Source organism: Lingula anatina, chromosome 3 (genome assembly GCF_051362555.1).
Source record: "Lingula anatina isolate TDL-2025a chromosome 3, LinAna3.0, whole genome shotgun sequence".
In the NCBI taxonomy this organism is placed as follows: domain Eukaryota; kingdom Metazoa; phylum Brachiopoda; class Lingulata; order Lingulida; family Lingulidae; genus Lingula; species Lingula anatina.
Genome location: NC_141769.1, coordinates 24,393,451 through 24,419,782, shown reverse-complemented (window position 1 = coordinate 24,419,782; position 26,332 = coordinate 24,393,451). Strand labels below are relative to the sequence as shown.

At 34.4% G+C, this 26,332-nt stretch overlaps 3 protein-coding genes across 6 annotated transcripts in view; 1 reads left to right on the top strand and 2 right to left on the bottom strand.

Annotated features, from left to right (window-relative positions):
- Window positions 1-1,913: 1,913 nt before the first annotated feature.
- On the bottom strand, window positions 1,914-13,638 carry LOC106173499 (amidophosphoribosyltransferase-like). The gene is made up of 11 exons (XM_013554640.3): window positions 13,409-13,638; window positions 11,825-11,961; window positions 10,842-10,975; window positions 10,386-10,498; window positions 6,455-6,600; window positions 5,907-6,008; window positions 5,200-5,328; window positions 4,629-4,756; window positions 4,018-4,239; window positions 3,574-3,694; window positions 1,914-2,066 (listed from the first exon to the last, which is right to left on the bottom strand). The coding sequence occupies exons 1-11, from the start codon at window positions 13,531-13,533 to the stop codon at window positions 1,930-1,932; spliced, it is 1,494 nt and encodes a 497-aa protein (XP_013410094.1). The 5' UTR covers window positions 13,534-13,638; the 3' UTR covers window positions 1,914-1,929.
- Window positions 13,639-13,834: 196 nt separating this feature from the next.
- On the top strand, window positions 13,835-20,828 carry LOC106173523 (multifunctional protein ADE2). 2 transcript variants are annotated; one of them, XM_013554679.2, is made up of 9 exons: window positions 14,270-14,811; window positions 14,996-15,147; window positions 16,192-16,392; window positions 16,959-17,137; window positions 17,507-17,711; window positions 17,982-18,151; window positions 18,539-18,716; window positions 19,085-19,243; window positions 19,687-20,828. In XM_013554679.2, the coding sequence occupies exons 1-9, from the start codon at window positions 14,558-14,560 to the stop codon at window positions 19,857-19,859; spliced, it is 1,671 nt and encodes a 556-aa protein (XP_013410133.2). In that variant the 5' UTR covers window positions 14,270-14,557; the 3' UTR covers window positions 19,860-20,828. The 2 variants fall into 2 exon arrangements, with proteins under 2 accessions (XP_013410134.1, XP_013410133.2); XM_013554680.2 differs by lacking the exons at window positions 14,270-14,811; window positions 14,996-15,147 and adding an exon at window positions 13,835-14,105.
- LOC106177957 (serine/threonine-protein kinase DCLK1) overlaps window positions 20,822-26,332 on the bottom strand; it is a 23,401-nt gene continuing 17,890 nt past the window's right edge. For all 3 annotated transcript variants that reach the window (XM_013560915.3, XM_087009847.1, XM_013560916.3), the window contains exons 11-15: window positions 26,012-26,145; window positions 25,576-25,653; window positions 24,718-24,895; window positions 24,113-24,229; window positions 20,822-23,747 (exon numbers count right to left, since the gene is read on the bottom strand). In XM_013560915.3, coding sequence (XP_013416369.2) covers window positions 23,625-23,747; window positions 24,113-24,229; window positions 24,718-24,895; window positions 25,576-25,653; window positions 26,012-26,145 — 630 coding nt within the window. In that variant the 3' untranslated portion in view covers window positions 20,822-23,624. The remainder of the gene's footprint in view (window positions 23,748-24,112; window positions 24,230-24,717; window positions 24,896-25,575; window positions 25,654-26,011; window positions 26,146-26,332) is intronic.

Here is a 26,332-nt window from a genome sequence, read left to right as displayed (position 1 = left end):
AACTACACGAACATGTAAATGCTGTTTACTACGTAACTATTCTTATCAATGCCGTTGTTTCCATTTTAAAACTTATTTGCTTTGAAGCATTTCCTATTTAATATTTGTTGTTTACTTTCTAAAAATTGAGAATGTTGTATTCAAAGTCGCAATTAATGTACTTCAAACACTTGCAAATACGTATTTGGTGTTTTTGATAAAATTGGCAAACCAAATAACTTTTCTTTGATCTTTTGTTTAAACAAAAGTCAACAAGAGTATTGCTTTTTCTTTTTTATTAGCGAATTCCACATGACAAAAATGTGTGTAAATTCATGTGTAAAACAATATAATATTCAGTATGCTGAACAAAAATTTTGCCAGCAAATTCAAGAAATCTTACCAAGAAGTGCACTTTCTATCATAAAAGAAATTGGAAAATGTGTAATATAATTTTCTTCTTGCTGCCATGTTACAAAAAACTGATATAATTTAATAACTATCAAAAATTCTTAAGCTTTGGTTTTCAAGCAAATACAAAAAAATTGTAAAAAAAAAAAAAAAAAAACTAATTACTTGCCCCTACTTATATCAGTCTGCAACCTTAACCGCTGTTTCTACACCCGTGGATGGTAAAATTTTGTTTGAACCAGTGGATTATCAGTATTTTTTTAATCCAGTGGTCCAACATGGCCATCAAATTTTTTTTTTCTATACGTTTTCAAAAGTTTTCAATTTGATTTTATATTTTTGAAATTGTAACTGTTACATGATGATTTTAAATAAAAAGTAAAAAAAAAAATACTTTGACAAAACCAAGGTCTTGTTATTACTAATATGAAATATGCATTTGAAGTCAAATTTTTACCACAAAACCCAACCAAATGCTACCATATAGTTTCAAATAGTATAACTTAATATAATATCAAAGGAAATTGTTTCATATTTCCAGAAAAATGATATTTGACTAACACTTTCTTTCTTTTTTTGCCAAATTTATATATCCCTCGGATATTTTTGGCAACTAATTTGTATACACATGCAATAGCAGGCACAGCTACATCCATACATTGGAATGATGATTAAAAAATGCACACAGTACTGCATTATTTACTAACTAAATGAACGAATAAATAGATTAATTTACAACTAAAAAATTCAAAGCTATTTTAAAGCTATTTTTGGCTGTTTATTTCAGGAAAGTGGTGGTCCAAATGGCTAGTGAGCTGATAAGTTTATGGCTTAATATGCAACTATAATCTGTACTCAAAGCTGTGAACAGATTTAAAGCTTTAATAATAAATATAAAAATAATAGAAATAATAATCCCTATCATTTTTGATAATTGTACCAAAAACAATATGTAGGCATTTGAACATGGACAACACAACTTAAATAATGTAAAATAAAACAAATAATACAATGGCCATTATGATAGAAAATGAAAAGCTAGAGCTACAACATTTAGATAAGGGGCCACATAGTACTTATGTGGTGCAAATATAACAGTGAAAAACAATAAAACAATAACTCTTTGTGATGTGACACTCTTAAAGGAAAATCAATTTTTAGAAACATTCTTGTAAATTTCAAAATTTCAAGTACAGTGTAAAGTATCTTTTAAAACTCTAACACTAAATTTTTTTTCGATGACAGTCTTAATTATTTTTTTGCATTGTAATAAATATCATGTTTAATGGTAATAATGCAATAATGAAAAATATTAAAACCAAAGAATACCTACGGTTGTGAACCTGTATAACAATCCATATTTTCCAAGAACTTTAAATGCAGCTTAATCCAAATCATCTTTTGAGATTCAATATTCATATCTGACTTGAACTGTACCATAAATGCACTTCAAATTCTATATTTTTACCATCTCATCCTGGCATTTCATACTCATCTGCCCCCCCCCCCCCCCCCCCCCCCCCCCCAAATATTAAAATACTACCACTCCAGCTCTACTGGGTAGTTAGCAGTCAGGCAAGCAGTGCAGTGTCCAGTGCCTTTGGTTTTGTTGGGAATTCCTTCCTGAACAGCAGTGACCAAACCATCCACAGAGAGATACCCCACACTGTCTGCTCCTGAAATATAAGGAACACAATTGTGTCACATCTGACCATCTCAACTACCACAATGTCTTCTAATTGTGTGTCACAGTTCACATACTAATTGGCTCAACAAGCACAATGAAGGTGGAACTTCGTACTATCATTTAAATCAATGCAGGTGTGTTTATGGATGGGGTTGGGGGGGGGGGGGGCAAAATGCTTCATTCTGGATTTCTTCAACTGAATTCCCAAAATATGGTATAATCATATTAGATTCAAAGATTACTGAAGATGCACACTATGATGCAAAATGAGAAAGATCAGAAACAATTCTTATTTTAACAAATTTAAACCAATTTAATATTAGACTACTTCCAAGATTCAACTTCAAAAGAAAATCTCAAAAAACAATCAGTGCTGGCCCCTGTTTCACAAAAATACTTAAGTCGGTTTCCCTGACTAAGAGCTTGGTTACCAACGTAATTAAGTCGTTACGTCACTAAGTCCCGTTTCACAAAGAATCTAAAAGGTTGCTTACGTCGTTTTTTCTTAGCTGCTAGTCGACGATGTCTAGCCTCCTCGGGAGGAGACTTAAGTCGGCAAGCTCAACTAAAACTAGGTAAATGAGAGCATAAACAAAAATTTGGAAAGAACATACCTCCTTCAAGATATTGTGTTATAATATCCTTGAATAGCACTCACATTTATGGAATATTGAAATAAAAAATAAAATGCCACTTTACCCAGCCGATCGCGTGTTTGTTTATGTTTTTGACCGCTAGACAACAAGTCAGCAGTGTTCCACGACAAGCTAATGTTTAACTGTTACTTTGAAGTTGTATTGAAGTTAAACTAATCAATAAAGTTCAAAAACAAACTTTGTTTGTGTTTTGGCTGACTTTTATTGTTGATAAACAATCGTTCTCGGCCGAAAGAGGCCATGAAACGTCATGTCTTGTGAAACTTTTGAAATTTTACACCTCCTTTTCTTGAAGAGTTTCTCGTGTGCGTCGACTACGGTAAGCACGCCAAGCTAAGACGTTAGATTCTTTGTGAAACACTCCTAGTCGACTGCAATGTAGTCGACCTAGCTAGGCCACCCAGCCCGAGCTAGTCGACTAGATAAGATTTTTTGTGAAATGGGGGCCAGAACCTTTATATCACTGCAAATATTTAATTTTTGGGTGAATTTTAACATTTTTCACTTATTTACCAACTTGAAAGTATATCATATCCAAAACCATTTGCAGAATTACAATCCATAAATCTGTTGATAAGTTCTGGGCTTCTAGTTATTTGAATCACTCTTAAGAGTGGTGAAAGAGAAAGGTAAAATTTTCTTGCAACTGCAAAAATCAAAAACTTAAATCTCTAAAATGGGTTTTTAGATGGTAATCCTTAGTATTGCTTAGGGTAAGGCATAAATGAAAATTACTGAATTTTCATGAAAAAATTCAATTTTTTGCTCTCTCTATATAGAAGTCTAATACACATGAAATAATATGAAAGCCAAACCAAAGGCACTTTTTTTTAGACTCACCCAAGTAAACTGACAATTTGTCAAGGGATAGCTTGTTGGCTATGAGCTCTTCTTTTGTTGGAATGTTTATCCCCATGTAACATGGATACTTAATTGGTGGAGAGGCCACACGAACATGAACCTGGAAAAAAGAACGCAAAAAAAAAAAAGTTTCCAAATACTTCTACACCTTTACGTAAACCCTCAGCAAAAAAAATCTCAATCTAAATCGCATTAAACTGATAAAGAATGCACATTAGGCCCCATTCAGAAAAGGGGACTAACTAGTCCGAGGGTCAAATATGGCTGACCCACTTGAATACTTCCCCAAAGGATATCTATTCGGTGTCTATTAGCGGATTAGACGGCAAGCTTTGTAGTGGGTCGCCATATTTGACCCTCAGACAAGCTAGTCCCCTATTCTGAATGGGGCCTTACACAGAATTCCAGTCCTTTGTACTTTACCTCTTTGGCTCCTGATTGCTTTAAAAGCCCCACAATGGGTGCCATGGTGTTCCCACGAACTATGGAATCATCTATTAGAACCACACGTTTGCCGCGAAAGTTTTCGGTGAGTGGTCCGAACTTCTTAGCAACTCCAATCTGTCGCAGCCTCAAACTGGGCTGGATAAATGTGCGGCCAACATATCTGTTCTTACATAAGACTTCTACATATGGTATTCCTGCCTGAAAATAAAAATGGAACAAAATTAGAATTAATTAACACATTGCATAGACAATACAAGCAAAACAGGAGTTTAAAAAGCTTGAAAATATCTGTAATCCCATTAAAGTTAAAAAGAATTATCATTTTGGAAAACATTTCAACACCGTCTGAATGATGCACAGTGAAGCAAGTTGCTAAGGCTTGGCACGGTCACGCAATGCACTTTATTTCTTAACCAAAAATTACTGTAAAATGTTTATGTATGTATACTGAATGTTATGGTGTTTGTTTCATTTGAAAAAACTTTCAAAAATTAATGAACCAGCTTAGTAACCACTACATGTGGGGTAATTGATTACAATAAAACTTCTTTAATCATTATCTTGTTGATGGCACTATTTTTCCTCACCTGTTTGGAGAATCCCAGTGCTGCAGGTGTGGCAGACTCTGGTACTGTGCTTACTAAATCAGCCTTCACTGGTAATTCTTTGGCCAACATCTCTCCACAGCGAAATCTGGCATTGTAAACCATTTGACCTGAAATAGATAATTTATGAACAATTAAAAGGAGTGCAAGTTTTAATAATAATAATAATAATCATAACAATAATGATAATAATATTGGTTCCTAATAACCTTGCCTCACACTTGCCTCAGTGACGTGTACAATATAGAAATTCAAATCAAAAATTGGTCTCTTTTTCAGTTATATCTTGGGAGGGATGAAAATTCATTGTTTTATTTCACTAATTATAACTGCCCAATTTACTCATACACATTACTGTTGTACCAACGACAAAGGTGACAATTTTTATTGAGACATCTGGACAGTTTTGAAACTTGACAAGTATATTCATAAAGGCACTGAGAAACAAAGTTCCAAAATTACAGGTAAAAAGCCCAGATACAAAGTCTGTCTCTTAGCCACACAAAAGAGATCCAATGCTAAAACAGTAAATATAAAACACTTCACTACTTACCCTCAAATATACTGTCAGGCCTGGCAAAGTAGACATACTCAAATATACAAAATGCAGCCTTTCTGTCCTCTGCACGGGGCACTACACACACTGACTTAAAGCCGCTGCGGGATATTTCAACAATCTCTCCTAGGTAAAATACACATGGACCATTTATACTTTAAAATTATTGCTTAAAAACCTAATTATTTAAAGCAAAAAAACTTGGATGACCATATCAAGGCTTAAAAACTCATACCTTCTCATTATCCTTAAATAGTGAAAACTTTTAAAAACCTTAACTGCCAAGACAAACATTCAACTCAAAAAGTTTCACTAACAATTCTACACATGAAAACAAGAGTTAGAATATTTTATGTTGTGGCGGAAGAATGGTTTTGATAGGAAATTTGTTTCGAGGAAAGAATGAGCCTGTACTATGAGAATCAGATGAGATTTTGTTTCTATGATCGTCATAATTCAGTGGCGGGTCTATAAACATTTAGACATTTTTACACTTATAAATTGAAACAAATAAAAATGCAACACATTGTCAAAAATATAGCCAACCTATATGTCTTATGCACAAGGAAAGAGAGGTAGCAATTGAACACCACAGGCAGGAACTACAATTATTATAACACTTGTAGCCGATATCCCTGAAGATTAGATAGCCCTTTATTTAAGCAGTTGCTGTGCAGAATGTATTGTAGTGCCACAAAACCAACCTGGTAAAACCTCCCTGTGATAGGCAGCTCCAATACAGGTGAAGACACAAGACTCCGATGATACAACATAACCGTCACATTCTGCATTATCATTTTGGCTATCTGAAAATGAAAAATAACTGTTCATCTTGAAGCAACTCTTTCTTCAATGTTTTGTTTATATCTTACTTGTGGTCCATGCCACAAATAAAACTGATTAACATTAACTCTAAGACGGGGTTCCTTTCCCTAGATCGATTTTACAGTATCGGTCCAACTCCACGAGGTTTCTCGTTAAATTGCTTTCAGTTTAAGTGGCTTAGGTGTCTGGCACGCCTGGTAAAGCTGCTAAACAATAGTGAATTACCCCTTATCTGCTTCAGTAGGGGTGACAAACATCTAAGCTGCTCAAGCTAACTGCAATTAAGCAAGAATCCCCTTAGCTATAGTTTGATCCAAAGTTAGTACGACAGTCTCTGGAAATAGTCTCTAACTTGAAAATTCTGTATTTTCAGATGGGATGAATCTGTTGTCACACCCAGACATGCCATACCCAAACTATATGATACCTGAGATTCTTCCTCCTGGACTTCCCATCAACTTCCCCAGGCAGAGTGGACGGTTCCCATATGGGTCTCTAAATGCGTAAATTTTGTCCCCAAAATACAACAATACACAGTATGAAGTCTGACTCTCACTCATAAACTGGCGAATCCTACAAGAAAAAAAAATTTATTATTTTACAACTACTGGTCTTTTTTCAAAATGCATAACAGAAAACACTACTTGCCAAAACCTTATTCATTACACGGGTATCATGATCTCTATTATATTTTTTGAAAAGATGATAAATATAGCCATCAACAGTTTCTGTAGCATATGAACTATTATTCATTTGACAAACAAAAATATATCAAAAGATATTAAAGAAAAATGCAATATCCAAGCATAATATAACTCTTTCCAATGATTTTGAGCACACCTTGAAGTTTCACTATAAAAAGCTAGAGATTATTCAGCTTGGCTGGTGCTTATTCAATATTTCATTATATTACAATTATCTGTAGGAAAAGAATTTAAGTACAAGGCAGCAAAGCTGTCAAATGTACAGACAAAAAGCAGGAAATAACAAAATAGGCTACTGTCAATTCTGATGCAAAAGTACATTATGTTAAACTGCAAATTCAACATCAAATTTTAATTGTGCTTAACAGGTAAAACCAATGTAAGTAAAATGTGTAACAAGCATAAGGCCCATGGGAGTTCAAGTTCACACTTTGAAAATGTATAACTTCCAGAAAAAGAAGTCAATTAGACTGCTTTTCCAACTCCAGCTGCATTTTAGTCCTGTATTTCTTTTTTGAAAGTTTGGCAATCATAAGTAACATGGTTTTCCCATAATGGTCATCATGGCAGCAGCACCCAAAATTGTGTTTTCTTCTATTCTGATGCAATATTACATAATGGTTAACAGCATAATGACCATCAATTTTTAATAATAAAATATTAGTATCATGGATATTCAGAAAATGTGACTAGAAAAGGTCTTCAGGCCCATGGTACTTCAAAGTCACAACTTGAAAATGCTAAAATGTAAACAAGACAGCACTGTTCTGAAATGTTTTTTCCCCCCATTTTTAACAATTTTTTTTTTTACATAAAACAAAATTAAAAGTTTACTGCCATTTTTATATGATCACCTAAAAAAGCAGGAAATAAAATAGGCTACTGTCAATTCTGATGCAAAAGTACATTATGTTAAACTGCAAATTCAACATCAAATTTTAATTATGCTCAACAGGTAATACCAATGTAAGTAAAATGTGTTACAAACATAAGGCTTCAGGCCCATGGGAGTTCAAGTTCACCCTTTGAAAATGTAAAACTTCCAGAAAAAGAAGACAATTAGACTGCTTTTTCAACTCAGGCTGCATTTTAGTCCTGTGTTTCTGTTTTGAACATTTGGCAATCATAAGAAACATGGTTTTCCCATAATGGTCATCATAGCAGCAGCACCCAAAATTGTGTATTCTTCTATTCTGATGCAATATTACATAATGGTTAACAGCATAATGACCGTCAAATTTTAATAATGAAATATACGTATCATGGATTTTCAGAAAATGTGACTAGCATGGGTCTTCAAGCTGTGGAACTTAAAAGTCACACCTTGAAAATGTAAAAATGTGAAAAAATTAAATTTTCACAAAAAAAAAAAAAAAAAAACTGTTTAACTGGCAGATTGCATTGCCTACTGAAGCTATATTTTAGTCCCATGTTTCTTTCCTGTAAGTTTGAGAACAGTAAGTGACATGGTTTTTCTTAAATGGTCATCATGGGAGCAGTGCCCAAAATAGGTTTTTTCAAATTTTGATGCAATATTACATAATGTTTAACAGCATAATGACCATCAATTTTTAATAATAAAATATTAGTATCATGGATATTCAGAAAATGTGACTAGCAAAGGTCTTCAGGCCCATGGAACTTAAAAGTCACAACTTGAAAATGCCAAAATGTAAACAAGACAGCACTGTTCTGAAACGCTTTTTTTCCATTTTTAACATTTTTAAACATAAAACAAAATTAACAGTTTACTGCTATTTTTATATAATCAACTAAAAAAATTGATGAGATGGGAAAAATATCAATAGAGCAGTGTTAAATGTCCAATTTCTTCCATTCTGAGATTCTGAACATAGTGAATGATTGAATCTGACAAACTGCAATGATATAAGTTTATTTCCATTTTTGAAACTTTATTACACAATACACGATAACAATTTAACCATCATTTTTACAAAATCAACTAACAATGTTGTAAAGATGCAGGGAATGTCAAACAAACACTTTTAATATCTTATTAATTAAACAATGAAACTGTTAACATGCCTAAGAATTGAATCTGAGGAAATGTGAAAAAACAACATAACTTCTAAAATAATGGCCCGATTATGCTGATCTTTTAACTCAACCTGTGTTTTAGCAGGATTGACCACTCCTGTGAGTTTAATGACAATTGGCCTATTGACCACTCCTGTGAGTTTAATGACAATTGGCCTATCTGTTTTTCTTATATTGTGTTTACAGTGTTGCATATATGCTGAAAAGTGAAAAAAAAGCATAACTACTAAAATAGTGGACTGATCATGCCGATTTTCTAACTTGACCTGCGTTTTAGTAAGATAGATTACTCCTGTGAGTTTCATGACAACAGGCCTATGGTTTTCCTTGGAAAGTGTTTACAGTGTTGCATATATGCTGAAAAGTGAAAAATAAAGCATAACTTCTACAATAATGGCCCGATCATGCTGATTTTCAAACTTGACCTGCGTTTTATGAATATTCATCAGCTCTGTAAATATAAAGCCAAAAAGTAAAACTGCCTTCCACTTATCGTGTTTACAATGAAAGTGCACGGCGCCGGCACCGGCGATGACGGGGACGACAGACGCAGGTGATGGCAATATGTACAGACACATCTATATATATTTACTGTACTGTTTGAGAACAGTAAGTGACATGGTTTTTCTTAAATGGTCATCATGGGAGCAGTGCCCAAAATAGTTTTTTTTCAAATTTTGATGCAATATTACATAATGTTTAACATCATAATGACCATCAATTTTTAATAATAAAATATTAGTATCATGGATATTCAGAAAATTTGACTAGCAAAGGTCTTCAGGCCCATGGAACTTCAAAGTCACAACTTGAAAATGCCAAAATGTAAACAAGACAGCACTGTTCTAAAATGTTTTTTTTTTCCATTTTTAACAATTTTTAACATAAAACAAAATTAACAGTTTACTGCCATTTTTATATGATCAACTAAGAAAATTGATGAGATGGGAAAAATATCAATAGAGCAGTGTTAAATGTCCAATTTCTTCCATTCTGAGATTCTGAACATAGTGAATGATTGAATCTGACAAACTGCAATGATATGAGTTTATTTCCATTTTTGAAACTTTATTACACAATACACGATAACAAGTTTACCATCACTTTTACAAAATCAACTAACAATGTTGTAAAGATGCAGGAAATGTCAAACAAAAACTTTTACGTATCTTATTAGTTTAATAATGAGACTGTTAATATGCCTAAGAATTGAATCTGAGGAAATGTGAAAAATATGCTGAAAAGTGAAAAAACAGCATAACTTCTACAATAATGGCCCGATCATGCTGATTTTCGAACTTGACCTGCGTTTTATGAATATTCATCAGCTCTGTAAATATAAAGCCAAAAAGTAAAACTGCCCTCCACTTATCGTGTTTACAAGGAAAGTGCACGGCGCCAGCATCGCCATCGGCATCGTCATCGGCATCGCCATCGGCATCGCCATCGGCGACGACAGACGCAGGTGATGGCAATATGTACAGACACATCTGTGTCTGTACATAAAAAAGAAAATGAAAAGAAAAACTGCTTGTTTGACCTCATTTACCCAACGCATTTCAACACTTGTCAAAGAACATCTAACACAATCTTTACCTTGCAGGCCAATCAGGCCCACTTTCTTCACTCTCTGGAGGTGATAAACAAAGCAACTGTGTCATCAACTCACTGTCAGACTTAGTGGACAGACCAACTCCTCTCTGTAAGACCTGCAAAGAAAAACAATTTGTTTCAGTTTTGCCAGTACTGTGAATGCATTATAATGCAAATTGGTGCTGTCTGCATACATGTAAAAAAATCTGTGAGTTTGTTAATTTACAGGAATGTATAATTTAAGCATTTATACTTGCATCCTGGTTTGGTTGTCACTTTTTTAAGTGGAGAGATAGATTGTTGTCAGCATTTTATTAAAACTGCACTTTGACAGTGTGAAACAAACAAACAAACAAACAGTGTGAATAATGAGTCTTGACAAAACACAAGAAATTATTACTTTTCTAATTTCTTCCACTTTAAAAAATAATCAACTAAAAGAATGAAAGTAATATGTACCTTTTCCCTGAGCATTTTAGCATTGACCAGTTCTCCGTTGTGGGCCACAGCAATCAAACCATGCATTGTGTCCACTACAAATGGCTGACAGTTGACCAGCTGAGAGCCCCCGGCTGTGGAGTAGCGTGTGTGACCTGGAATATAATATTTTTTATTGTTTTACTCACATACTACAAATGTTATGGAGGGCGATATATATTTTCATAACTTATGTTACAAGATGCAAATTGGGAATAAAGGGAGAAATGGATAGATGGACAGGCAGATGGACAGATAGAAGAACTTTGACTTATTCAAAAGCTTCTACAGTGCAGTTAGAAATGAACCTCTTGTCCGAAAAACAAAACAAAACAAAAAACAAAACAAAAGTTCCAATACCAGGTGTTGATGCAACCTTTGGATGACAGAGCTTATGATATTTATGTAACTGGAGGGAAAAATATTTATATCTTTATGTATCTTTTGTAGACTGATCATGCTGAATATGTAAGCTTTTCGTGTACTTTGCCTCATGTACTTTGAACATTGGTTTTAAATAATTATAAAATAGACTAAAACCAGGCATTCATTCATGAGTTTTTTTTTACATACTATTTTCATATAAAAAGTATTTTCTTCAGCTATCACATATTATTTTTGTAGCAAATTCTAAACAAAATTTGCCATGGTGAAGAAGGAAAATCTAGTATAGTTTATTTCATGAACAGCTATTTTAAAATGCAATATTGAATTGATGAAAGCAATTAAGTTATCAGACAAAAGCAAAATCAAACAAACAAACAAAAAAGTACATCAAACTGATATTAAGGCTACTGATCTAAAGTTTGTCCACCAAGGCAGGGTCCAAAAAATTACTGAACTAAAGCAGAAACAAGTTAACACAATATTAATGGCTCTGCTTTTATTTTATTGGTGTTTAGTATGGAGCTTTTGTTGACATAAAAAATGTGATACAGTAACAGAAGACACATGCACCAACGTACCAATGGCCAGATTGCCCTTCAGTCTGGACAGCGCATGGTCATCAAACACTGTGTTGACCAGTCCCATCTCCTTGTGGCAGAAAATTTTGTGGGGGTCATCTCCATAGCTGGTCACAATGCCTGCACTTTCTTGACCACTGTGAAAGAAATTATTTCAGAAATGTTGTAGACAGGATTTCATTTCTCTACTTCTATGATCAGATATATAATTAATACAAATTAGGTAATCTTACCTGGGTAGAAAAAACAAATAAAGTTAATAAGTTTATATAGTGCCTGCTATTTGAAGAAAAAATTTAATGATCAAAACTGAAAAAATATATAGGTGTAAAATACTTAGTCCACCAATGATGTCTGGCAACACAACTGTCATATCTAGTATATCTAAGGCCAGGAAAAAATGTGATTATCCCTGATGCCATTAAAGAAAAAAACTGGACAACATTTCAGGCATTGTTTTGGATTAACATGGGGGCACTGTTAACTCTTCTTCTTTAGATGGACTTTGAAATATAAGTGGAAATCCATCCTTTCAAATGAATGACATAAAGTAATGCTATGAAAACAAGCTAATGTTTTTCTCCTGTAGCAATAAACATCATGTATTGTAGCTAAAATATAGAAGGTCACCACACTTACTGACTAAAAAACAATCACAAATGCAGCTTTGAATATTGCTTACTTTTAGAAGCTTTCTTGGCATTTGAAATGCAATTTTCTTTTTTGTTTTCAATTTTACCAAAAATCTCATGTGATATTTTTTCAATGACAGCTTTTAAAAAATCACAACTATATCAGTTACTGAGTTCAATATTACTTATCATAATAACAAGAATGGCAGATTTTAATGAGCCCAATCACTTCTCCCCAGATCAATAACAGGAAATACTGTGATTTGTACCATATATATATATATATATATATATATATATATATATATATATATATATATATATATATATATATATATATATATATATATATATGAATTAATTGTAAACCCGGATATGATGAGACAGACTTAACAAAGGAGAAGAAATTAGGACTGATATACTATAACAGCAGTGTGGCCATCGCAATTAAAAGGTAATGGTGCCTTACAATGTACTAGTAGGAGAGAAATCACCAAGGTGACCTGACGCACCTGCTGTGTGTTAATTTGTCTTGATATTGGGATTGGGATAGAACAAAATACGAGTCTGGGGGGGGAGGGGGGGTACCTTGCACCGCAGAGGCTTGTTAATTCTTAATTTTATTTATTGTAAAAACTTTAAGGTCACCACTCCTTGTCCCTACACATACACTCCTGACAATTATTATTATCATTTTAATTATTAATATTATTCACTTTCTTATCAACGCGCGCGTGGTAAATAAAATCATAGATTAAAAATTCATAGATTAAGTGAAGCCAACGTCACTTATGATCTATATGGAACTTTAATCAGGCGTTAACGAATAAACTTCCATTTAAACAAATCAAGGGTTTAAAGCAATTAGATCACAGCACTTTCTATAATTTATACAATAAAAATCACACTGGCTGACATCGCCAAATCACTGTAGTCTGTAATGAAAACTCACCGATGTTGAAGACCCACAAGAGCAAACGCCGTCGTGTGAGCCACATCAAGCGTTGTCGGCCATTCACCGCCCGCCACCACGCCAAATACCCCACAAGCCTCTTGCAGACCCTCTGCCTCCGCCATTCAAATATCAGATCGTACAATACAACCAGCGAGAGCTTGTGTTAGCTTTCCTTTTCATTCATCTTGTTTGGAAAGCACATGGACTTTTTCGGAGAAGCATTAGGGGGAAAAGGATTAAATTGATGATGACAAAACCGCAAACAAAACATCCCCATACTGATCTTTTTTACTTTTGTAAACCAAATAAGATAAACTGTTGTATTTTATGGAATCAATAAATTCCAAATATTACTTGTTTGTTTCAAATGGTTTTGTTTACGTCGTAGATTTCAAACCCATCACCCCTTAACTTGGACTAGCCCGACGTTCCCACTGACCTCTTTCAGACGCACGTGGTTGAGACCCACTCCTGTTATTGAGTGCACTTTCGACTACAACGGCGCAAAAATTGCTGATCTGTTGCATCAAAAACGACTTTAGAGCTACGATAAGAAAATACAGATTTTTACATAATCCGGTGGTTTATTTCGAAATCGTGGAAATTTCCAACTCGACCTTTCAAGCGTGTTGCGGCAAATAAACAACAGGATATACAGCCATAATTGAGCCGTCCAAAATGTCTGAAAAAACAGGTAAGGCATGTTTTAATTCTTTTTAAAATTATTGAAAAGTAATTATAATTGGGACACCTTTCACTGTTAATTGACACAAAAAATCGGTTACGTACAAGGGTCAGTATAAGGTCATGATTTCCAGACACCCGACAGGTGGCGCTGAAGTTCATTAATTCTCATGTGTCTGGACGGTCGATTCACAAAAAGGCCACCTCACGTGGAACGTTCTATTTTTAGCGTGCAGTCTTCAGCGTTATGTTTTAAAACATTGACAGCTTAATAGCCCGCCTATTATGTAAGACGATCTCTCAGCTCGTTAACACGGCCAGTACATTTAGGCTTGTACATGCGGGCTCTCGGGGCGGAAACGGTACCTCTTCTTTGTCTAGCAGATTTAGTACTAATAGTGGATCAGAAATTATACGCCTCACCCCTCAGTTTAAAATACGAGCGCATCGTGTATACATACGATGGCGGCGTCAGAAGGAGGATTTTGGTGGAGTCATAATCAAATCAACAGTCTCATCAGTGTTTGGGGCGATGACCCCATACAAGAACAGTTAAAGAGTGACCCAAAGAGGAATATCCATGTGTTTAAGCGGATTTCTGACCGACTACAAACGGAACACGGGGTGCACAAGACCCCAGAGGCATGTCGTGCCAAAATCAAGAAGCTGAAGTTCTTGTACAGGAAAACCAAAGTGCTTGGCAAGAGCAGCCACAGGTAATTAAGTTTCTCTCTCTCTCTCTCTCTCTCTTGTTTGATGTGTGTGATTTAATTGTTACTTATAATGTGCCGACACCCTCACCTTTAGTGTATCCAGAAGTTTAAATGTATATAATACATAGTTGATCTGTTTTCGTAATCCCCCACCCTGAATAATATTGTATATTTTACTATATTTCAGTGTCAGAACACAGGGAAGATTAAGATGTGAGCACTTTGAACAACTGGACAGAATATTGGGCTCACGTCCATATAGTGTTTCACCTATTTGTCTCTTAAAATCAGAGCCAGATGCAGACAAAGGTATTCCGTATAGTCAAAGTGCAATACCTGGTAGGTCCAAAATTTGATTGAAATATTAACACTTTCCTCATTAAGTTTCAACTTCAAGTATGCATGCAGCCTTAAGGTGCAGGGATTAATGTTATTTATGTATTGTACTAGTACTCTCACAGAACTCTAGGAGACTGGAAACTTTTACAGTATCCACCCCCCCCCCCCCCCCCCCCCCCCCCAGACACAGACACACACACACACACACACCAGGCATCACATAGTATTTCTTTTTTAATTATCTGCTTTTCTGCCTATCATAGTGTCTTAAGTAAGGCCATGGTGCACATTCTAGTATGGTGTTATCATGTAATTGACTATGGCTGACTATATCCAGTGAAAGCTCTGAGGGAGACATCAAGTTGTATTTTGCTATCTTTCTTGCTGCAAGACTGCTTTTGGAGAATATGTACATACATGAGTGAATACTATCATGTGCGCTCTCCAGAAGGACAAAATATTCCCATACAGCATCTAACTAATGAGTGCGAACTGTTGATTCCTACTCCTTGCTCATGACATGGATTCAATATGCACGGAGTTAATTTTGTTCACAGATCAAAAATGAAAGTACAGAGAAAAAATTTGTTTTTTGTCCACATCTTTGACCATTTTGTGAACATGCTAATAAAAAAGATTGGAAGCCAAAACAGATATTTGTTTGTCATTTTTTCTTCTGTGTGTACAAAGTTTTTATTTTCATTATTTTAAAAAATTGTTTGTTATAGTCTTTGTTACCCAATTGAATGAAAGGAAAAAACCCTCAAAACAATTTCAAAGACTGAAAAAAAAAAAAAAAAAAAAAATACAACATCAATGTGAAAAGGCCAGAGATCAAAACTATAAGAAGTTTGAGGGTCCATGTAGGTGAATGTTGGAGGTGATATTACACAAGTCCCAATGTTTGGCCATATTTTGCTTTTGATCTATTATTTCAATCCATTAAGCCAAGATTAAAATGTAAATTTTTGTTTCTCACAAAATTCTTACTTATTCATATATTTGGCATTTGTACAGTTTTTCCCAACAATTTTTATTTTGCAGATACAGTTAAGCTTGGCAAACAGCTTAATGAGGGGAAGACCAAGATCGTGTATGAGATTACCTCACAACCAGGCAAAGTGCTACTACAATCAAAGGACAAGATCACGGCAGGAAATGCTGCTAGGCAACATGAGATGAAAGGAAAAGCTATTGTATCCACGGCAACTGCTGCTAAGGTGTTTGAGTTACTGGCTATTGCTGGTAAGGGCAGCATATGATTTTTGTTGTCGAGTGTTTTTGTCAGTTTAAATGATCATTTCTGACTCCCAGTGAAACCTATGAAAGATTTTTTTAAAATTTAACTAACCAAAGTAGAATAAATTGTCTAGATAGTTTGAAGTCTGAGCCACATTGAGATGCCTGAGAAACAAAAAGCATTGATTCAGAAATTATGCATCATGTCACTGTGTTATGGTGACAATAACTGTTCTGGTGATATTTGTTCCGTCTGTTTGTTCCATATTTATTGTTCCCTACAGCCATTTCAACCCAGAGGCTTCATCAGGGGCACAAACAGATCTGTAAAAACATAGCCATGTAATAGCTTGTGCTCCTGATAAGGCCTCCGGTCATAACAGCTGTAGGGCATAAACATAGATTAAACAGACTGATTTAGTTCATTTTTCTCTTTCTCTATAAGCTTCCCAGCTACCATGGGTAGAGCCCTTTTCCATACTGAATTAAACACATATTTTACAATATATATATATATATATATATATTATATTATAATATCTCCCTTATTAAAAGTTAAATGTTTTTTTCAGGTGTTAAGTCCCACTTCATCAAGCAACACAGTGATACAGCTTTTATTGCCGAAGCATGTGACATGATCCCTATAGAGTGGGTCACCAGGAGAGTCGCCACGGGGTCCTTCCTCAAACGTAACCCCGGAGTCACTGAGGGCTATAGGTTCTGTCCTCCTAAACTTGAAATGTTTTATAAAGTATGCATGGTTTTTAAACATTTTTTTAAAATTTTTATTTATTTATTCATTTTTGAAATTAAAAAAAATTAGTTTGGAAACAAACTAAAAAAGCATCTATTTTCAAACATTTACAAAAATACACTGTCCTCGATAAGATATCTCTCACCTCTTTTTCTGAAATATGTATATATACATTATGTAAAATATCCTGGTTTTTAATTTGCTAAAAAATAATAAAAATAGGGCATGCATTTGATATAGTCGTAATTTGAACCATAAAGGTCATTCAGATAATAATTAATATGCTTCTATCTGGAGTTCTACCATATGTTGTTTTACTTAATTATCATAGTTCCCAAAGATTTAAAGGTCGAGCCTATTTTCTAGGACGATGCTGCTGGAGACCCACAGTGGTCAAGGGAACAGATCCTCGAGAGCAAGATGACCCATGGTGGCCTCCTCATAGGTCCAGACGAGGTGGACATGATGTCCAAGGTGACCGTTTGTGTGTTTGAGATCTTGGAGAAAGCCTGGGCAACACTGGATTGCAGCCTGATTGATATGAAGATAGAGTTTGGGGTCAATAACAAGGGTATGAATTCACAGTCATAGCCAGGATAAAATTTTGACCTGTGTAGAAAGCATTGTTGAAATGTATACAAATTTGTTAGGTACCCACACAATATATATTTTGTTGCTTGCATACAGGCTCCTGATATGAAGTCGACTCACTTTTCAGAATAATAAATCATTATGTACTTGTATAATAAACAAGACATTTTTTGAAGAATATTAGCCAAATCATTTTCTTCAAATTAAACTAGCATTTGTCATACACTTTATTTTCAATCCTGTAAATCAGGTGAGATTGTCTTGGCTGACATAATTGACAGCGACTCCTGGCGGCTGTGGCCCTCTGGTGACAAACGCCTGATGAAGGACAAGCAGGTGTACAGAGACATGGCAGAGGTCACAGAGGAGGGACTGGCATTAGTGAAGAGAAACTTTGAGTGGGTGGCAGAAAGATTGGACGTAGGTGGAATTCTTGGGTTAAGTTCAAATTAATCTGTTAATTTGAACTTCTAAAAACAATGTTCATTAACACGATTTGAATTCACCATGATATTAAGCATTTGAGTTCAACTTGATACTTAATAAATTTTATATTGGACAGTCATATTATATCAGTGTCTTTTACAGTGACTTGTTATTTGAAAGAAATTATCTTTCATACAGATACCCAAACAAAATACAGTAGAAATGATTTGATATATAAATTGAACTCATTTCAATAGCATATTTGATTCAGGATTTTTCATAAGGCAGATTGAACAATCATCCCATCCTTTGGAGTATTGTACAGAGATATGTCTTTTTAGTAAAATCACTCAGTTTTGACATTTGCTTTAATATTTTTAGCATTTGACCCCAAAGCCAAACTGCAGAGCAGTGGTCTTTATGGGTTCTCCCTCGGATTTTGCCTTTAGTCAGAAGATAGCTGAAACTTGTCAAAAATATGGTCTCCCATGTGAGATGAGGGTGTCCTCTGCTCACAAAGGGACAGATGAGACCTTGAACATTTTGGCTCAATATGAAGGTAATGTAGTTTGGTTAAATTTAGTTTGGGGTCATTGTGCAAATTTGTTTGACTTAAGTATAGAAATTAGTTGTAATGAAATGTAACAACTTTGTTTCATTTCCTTGATTTGACTTCATCAATTATGCATGTCTAGTTGATTTTTCAAAGTGAAAAATCTTAAAAAATATTTTGGTTTAATGTGTCAGAATATTATAATTTTGATCGTAATTTTTGGTCCTGTGGAAAAAACATTCAATAACCTATTTTAGTACTGCTTATTGTGGAATGAAAGATGAAAATGTCCATACTTAGTCAATTAGGAGTAAATGGGCTACGTCTCTAATTTTAAAGTACATAAATTACACTTCACAAATGTCACATTTCAGGTGAAAATATCCCCACTGTGTTTATAGCAGTGGCTGGCAGAAGCAATGGTCTTGGTCCAGTCTTGTCTGGCAATGCCAGCTGGCCGGTCATCAACTGCCCACCCATTAAGGCAGACTGGGGGAATGAAGATGTTTGGTCATCTTTGAGGCTGCCTTCTGGTAAGTTATACTTTTACAAGGAACATTATTCCCTTAAAGTTGAAATTGACATTAGAGTAATATTTATTTATACTTTATCTGTATTACTTCTATATTTGTGAGCTTTATTTGATTTTCTGATTGATTATATTCTGTATCTATAAAGTTAAATACTTAAGTTTGGGGGGGGGTAGGGGGAATATTTTTCCCTTTAGGGTTTCCTCCTTTTCCTCCTTTTGATGTGTAAAGAAAGTCTAGAGAGATTTTTGCAATTAAGAAATTCTTGTTTTAAATTTTCTGCGATAGGATTTGAAACATATACAGAGAAGCGTCCTTCCTTTACCCCTTGTACTCTGTTCTTAATAGGTCATAGTGCGAAATGTACCATTTATTCATTTTTGGAAAAATGCTTTGCCAAATAATATTTGTGATAGTAACTTTCTTCTTTAAATTTTCCATTTCAGGTCTTGGCTGTTCAACAGTGATATCTCCTGAGGCTGCAGGTTTGATGGCTGCGCAGATTATGTCCCTTCACGACCACTTAATCTGGTCCCGTCTACGCGCTAACAAACTCAACACCTGGTTGGGCCTCAAAAAGGTGGACAAAAAGTGCCGCACCGAGCAGACTGTGGAATAGTCGGTTACTTTGTGTGGGAGTGGAGATGGCTGAAATATGCAGGAGGGGGCAATGAAATTTTTAAAAATATTCATCGAATCTCAAGCTGGAGCATTGCACAACGTTTAAGTGTCTGTAACATTACCAAAGAATGCTATTTGAAGATGGGTGGGGTACAGTTTTAAGTGTGAGAATATGATAATGGGTATATCCTGGCAACAGGTGATGTTTCATATTGGACATGAAGAGTGATGTTATTAGCTGATATTTTCTGTGCACTTTATATTTGTATGGTTTGCACTTGACTCAGTGTTGTAACTTCTAGGGGGTAACTGCATTATTTAGATTTTTTACTGAATATGTTTGCTTTTTACAATTTTGTTATTTTATACTGAGCTTGAAAATAATTTTTCTTTTTTGCTTTTGATAACACTTGCTTTCTGCTAGTGGTGGCTTGTAACTAAATATTAGTTGGTTGGTTTATTTTAGATTTTGTTTCTTTCTGTTTGTAGAAGCAGGGACATTGTAAACTGCTCATTACTTCCAAGACCCAAGTTGTTGGTCTCTGTCAGCTTGGAATAAATGTGCAGCAATATTTGATCAAGGATAGTAGCCATTCCAATTCCAATCAATTTGACTAGATTTAAGAACACTAAATGTGCCATAAGTAGTGCTTTTGGTGACTACAAAAAAGCAAGAAAAGACTTGATGGTGATACTGTATTACAATAGGGTATATCAGTATTTGGCAGTTTTTAAACATTCCATGAACCTCCCATTTACACTCAATGAATTGTCTAGAGTTTTTGGACCAAAGTGTGGCTCGATTTACTTAGATTTAGAAATTCCCTTATACTAACAAATGAGATTAGTTGAGCGCTTGTATAATAGTTGTAATTTGGATTGGAACTAACAAATATATTGTAGAACTTTAAATGCACAAAAAAGTGCTAGTCTGATCACTTGTAGAATAAAATACATACAAACAACACTTATATTTTATTACTTTCAGTCACAGAAGCAAAGTGCAATAACAACACTTGTGCGTGTAATATGTAACTGGCCACAATAAGAGAAGCTACTGGAATTTCTATAATAAATAGCAAACTTCGATTCTAAATTTACAGAATTTTCAGTCTTGCACATGGGAAATAAATTGGTATCCTTGATAAGGCATATCTGAACTCTCATCCTGCCTGCATTATCCTTTCGGTAAATACAAATATACTGGTTCAAACATTTCAGTGCTCCTGTGCAATTTGAACAGATAAAACTGTAATATATCTAATGTATAAATATTTTTCAAAATGTCATGGAACTGAATTTGAGGGTTTTTAAAACAAATACACAATTTCACAGTAAGGCAATAAACCTATTCAAGTTAATACGAGACAAACCTACAAAAACCATAGGCACAATATCAATAAATCCTCGTGAAGAAGTCTAAAATGGTCCAAAGATGCTTAACTTTTACATTACATGCGTAACATATCATATAAAATCAGTAAAAAATAAATCTGATAATAAGTCTAAAACTCACTGACTAAAATCTAGTCACACATTATAAACATAACATTGCTGTAGCTTTACATGTCTGTACAACATGGATCAATGTAAAAAGCTTTGTTTCCAAGTGTATTTTGTCTTCAAAGACTATAATTACCAACACCCCTATAAGGGTGCCCAAATACAAAAGTTGCAGCACTGAGACTATATGGTCCTAAAATAATATTTTACTGTCTTGATGGCAGGCAAACAATGCTGATTATTATACAAACAAAGACACGTAAGACAACAGATCACAGGTCATATATTATATAAAACAACATAAGCAAAATTAAACTGGCAGATAATGAGACAGATATTGAATTTATATATAATTTTTTTCTTGTTTTAACAAGTTAAAACTTGTTAGAGACAGACAATCCATTTCTGAGACTCGATAAAATGCTGAGAAGTTTTCCTTGGTTTCTTGCACAGAGTAGACCTCAAGCAGCATCGTCTTCTATGCTTTACAATTGTAAATCTAAAGACAAAATAACATCCACTTTTACAAATTATACAACAAGGGTATATTACATCCACGGCTGACAAAAGCCTGCTATGTACATATTGCACTTGGGAGTATGCAAGATTCTTAAACTTAGAACTGTCATGTCATTGTTAAATACATCCTGGTGGGTACATTGAGTACTTTGAGGTACATGCACATAAGAGGCACTGCCAAACAATTCTTGGTTGATACGGAAAACAATTCTGAAGATCCTCAAAATTAGATAAATTTTCTTCACTGAGGTAGAACTTTTTGGAAACAGCAGGACATTCTGGTACCTGAAACTTAGGAAGGCTGACTTATTTCTTCATAGTTTAAGTAGTAGGAAGCATCTTCATAAGTCTCACTCTAATGTCTGTGTATAATGTATTTAAAGTTATTGTGATGAAAATACCTTCCCAGAGTGATTTCAAAGATCAAAGTGTAAGTGTTTACTTTGCAGTCATAATAGTTGCAAAAAACATGCAAAGAGCTTTTCAAAGATTAGAAAAAAAGCTCCCCAAAAGGTTGCAATGATGAAGAGTGAGGTACCCTCACTGCCAGAGTGTTCTCTCTTCAGCGGAGGCCCCCAGCTTTCTTTAATCATAGCCTTCATTTAAATGGAGAAAAAGCTTTGATTCTCTTTGAAATCTAGCACACATTGCAAAATGTAAGTTTAGCTGTACTGCTTCTGTCTCAGTTGTGCATCAACTTGTGTCAGTTTGATTTCTACCCTGCAATCCTCTTGGTGAAAATAAAAAGAGATTAGCAAGACTTTAAGCTTTGCCTATACCCCGTAAAGTGCAACAATTTTTTTAATTGCAAAAGCACTTGTCATTGAAAGCTGACACTTATCATGGACACTTAGGTATAAGATTTTCCTAGGCTGCAAATCTGACTCTTGGTCATCCAAATTTTACCCAGAGCATGCCTTGTTAAGACCACTTGAACATATTGCCACAATATATACTACTCTAAGATGTAGCTTTGTGTGTATGGCAGTGCACATCAACTTCTAATTAAATATCATATCCGAAGTGTGTAAATATTTTTACATGTCATTTTACAACATGAGTTAATACTGCTCAACTCCATTCACCGGTTCAGTTTCCTTTTTTTATAAACATACCTAAAACAAGCACTGCCTTCTGCTACATTCTACAAATGATTTTGCTATCATTTTATTCTACACATCATTATTCATCATTTATGCCTGCAAGGCATGCAGCCACGAGCAGTCCCTACAAATTCAACAGAGGACCAACCACATTATAAAACTTTTTACATTTCAAAATTCAGTACCTCATCAGAGTAAAAATATCATATTATAGTACTGAAGTTTGATACAAAACTCTCAGTTCAAAGGCTTTTAATTCAATGAATTTGTTTGTCAACAGGTTTAATAACTTTCACCTTTTCAGTTTACAGAGAGGTTTCTTCCGGCTATATTAGTTACAGTTGGTAAATCAAACAGACATCAAGCCAGATAAAGGTTCAGTCATTCATCAGTCCAAATAGATGTACAAGGGTTGTTTTAATTCCGAAATTTTTCTAAATTAAATTTGACTTTGTGTGACATTATTCATAAAGGTACCAACAATTGGTGCCTTCATCCTTTAAGTCACATTACGTTAGTACATTACATTTGAACTGAGACATTTGTATCTTACAAATAAAGTACCAGTCATTAAATAACTTTTTCCTCATTAAGACATGTTGTAAAATAACTTGACTGCAGTAGTCTTAATAAAAGACTTAAAAGATCTCGTCATCATCGTAGTCGTCATATCCGTTTTGCTTGACCACCGGCTGGAGCTGGCGTACAGGTGAATGACCCCTCCCCTCAAAGAACCGAGAGCCTTTGTCCAAAGCAGTCATCTGAAAAAGATATGAACTGCATGGTACTCTATTTACCACATGGACAAAATAAAAAAATAAACTAAGTATGTAACTGTTAATTACAGAAGTTTAATAAAAAATGTCATAACCTTTAGATACTATTTTGAAACTGAAGCATTAATTTATACTTAATGGCAGAAGCAAACAAAGTTATTAAAAAATAATCATCTGATGATTAAAATGTCCCATTTGTCACATAAATAAAAATATCCTGATAAGCATTTTTCTAAATGTTATTTGTTAAAGGATTCAGTATTGATAAAGAAGCTACTGCATGTTAATAACAGATAGTAAGAAATAAATTGGCCTTCACACAGACAAACTTGCTTGGATTCAGTACTTACAGCGACAAGTTTGACTCCTGGAGAAAGCTCTGGGAATTTTGATTGCCTTTTCTCAAAGTGCATGCTTAGTTTCCTGGCAACCGAGGTGTGCATGTCATTGTCCAGCGCCGTGTCATCCTGCCAAATATGATTTACAATTGTCTATTAGAAGCAAGATCAGAAATAAATGGACACTTCTTTCAGTTAAAAATATGATAAAATTAACCAAATATTTAAAGCAAAAACGGGAAAAATATAACATTTTATATTCTAAGACTTTGACGTCTTTACAAAAATGGCAAGAAGTCCCATGAATTACACAAAACAATATAAGGTTTAAAATTATTTAAAATTAGTAAAAATATGCAATTTCCTGGGATTTTCACCAATTTTCAATTTATCACCAAAGTATGCTCTAATTCAACCAAAACTGTTGAGAATATTAAAATCTAGTAAAATAGGAAACTTAGAACTCAAAACCTAAGCATATAATTCAAATTTTGTCAATGAGTTTTGATATGATTGGGTATACCTTAGTGATAAAAGGAAATGTGTTGAAATTTTCAGAAAAATTTAATATTTGATATTTAAAAGTCTAATGCTCTTTGTGTAATCTTAACACTCACAGCAACCCACGGGTGCTCCAACATCTGTGTTGCAGACATACGTGTCCCTGGGTCGACCTGTAGCAGACCCTCGATCAGGTCCTGAGCAGATTCTGATATGTCATCCCAGTATGGAGACGGAAAGTCAAATGTCCCCTCCATTATCTTGTCAAACAACTCATCCTGGTCATTGGATTGACTGAAGAGAAAATATTTATACAAAATAAATAGTTCATGTTCTTATATAATTATCTATCTATTCATGCATAAAATTTCAGCCAATGGGTTGTATAATAAACTTAAAACTTATCTATACAAAATTACATACTATTGTGTACTAAGATATTTTTTTTAATTACTGAAAACACATTCAGCATTTACGCCTAGCAGTATAAACAAGGCAATGTGGAGTATGTCGCAGATGTCCTTTTTATGGTGACATCCTTTATCATTATTATCATCCCCTCGGCACTATAAAGATACCATTAGGCAGATAGAAAAGGAAGGAACAAAGACAATTAAAACCAGTTGTGCAACATGACATGACACTGAATACTCAAGTGAGGTATAAATGCCAACTAAAGTTCATTAGTCATCAGTTACATGCATCAGCCTAGACAGTTAATTATAATTGGTATAATATGCGATGACATCATTCCAGTGGATAAATTCTGTCTGTGAGTATAGATTATTTTTAGACAGCTGATACAAACAAGAAACATTGTCTTGAACTTCTTTAAATTTAGGAAATCTTATGTACAATTAATACTCAGGCAAATGTAACATGGTTTTAAAGATTATCATAATCATCATTCTTCTTCTTCTTCTTCTTCTTAGTGGAAGGAGGATGAGGAGAAGGAAGAAGAGAGGTATACGTACCTGACAAAAGGTGGGAAACCACACAGCAGAATATAGGTGATAACTCCGGATGACCACATGTCAACCTTCAAGCCATAGCTGTAACGATTATATAACATATGGTAAATGTAAGAATTAAACAGCTTACTCTTTGTGAAATGACACCATTCACTGAAAACTGCAACTGAGTTGCAAAATGCTACCTCCTGAACAATTTCATAAACTGTAACACCTATTCTTGTTTTGTGAAGGAAAAATTAAAATTCATCTCAGACTGATCCACATACTTTTTAAATAAAATATCTTCACCGCAAAAGTAACTGAAGGTTTTGCTTTTAAATTACCTTTTTCTATAAATTTTTTTAATAAACAAATTATACCAAATTCACACCATTAACAGGATCAAATTATGCTTTTAAATCAATTATAAACTTTAAGGTAATATTATATGGCCTACCCAGTCTCTGCCAGTATCTCTGGGGCTACATAAGTGGGGGTTCCGCATACTGTGTACTGCTTTCCCTTCACAAATGTGGCCAGTCCAAAGTCTCCAAGTTTTAGCGATTTACTGCCATCTTCATGCTCAAATACCTGAAAGAGAGAGGGCAGAAATGATAAAATAGAAATGGCATTCAGACTACAAGGCACTGTGAATTTATAACAAGACAAAAAAAAAAAAAGCATTACCCACACTACCTACTACAAGATAGTACCCTAGGTTCCGCTATCAATAATTCTGCAGATAAAAGTAACATCGAGCTGCTGAAATACAGATGTC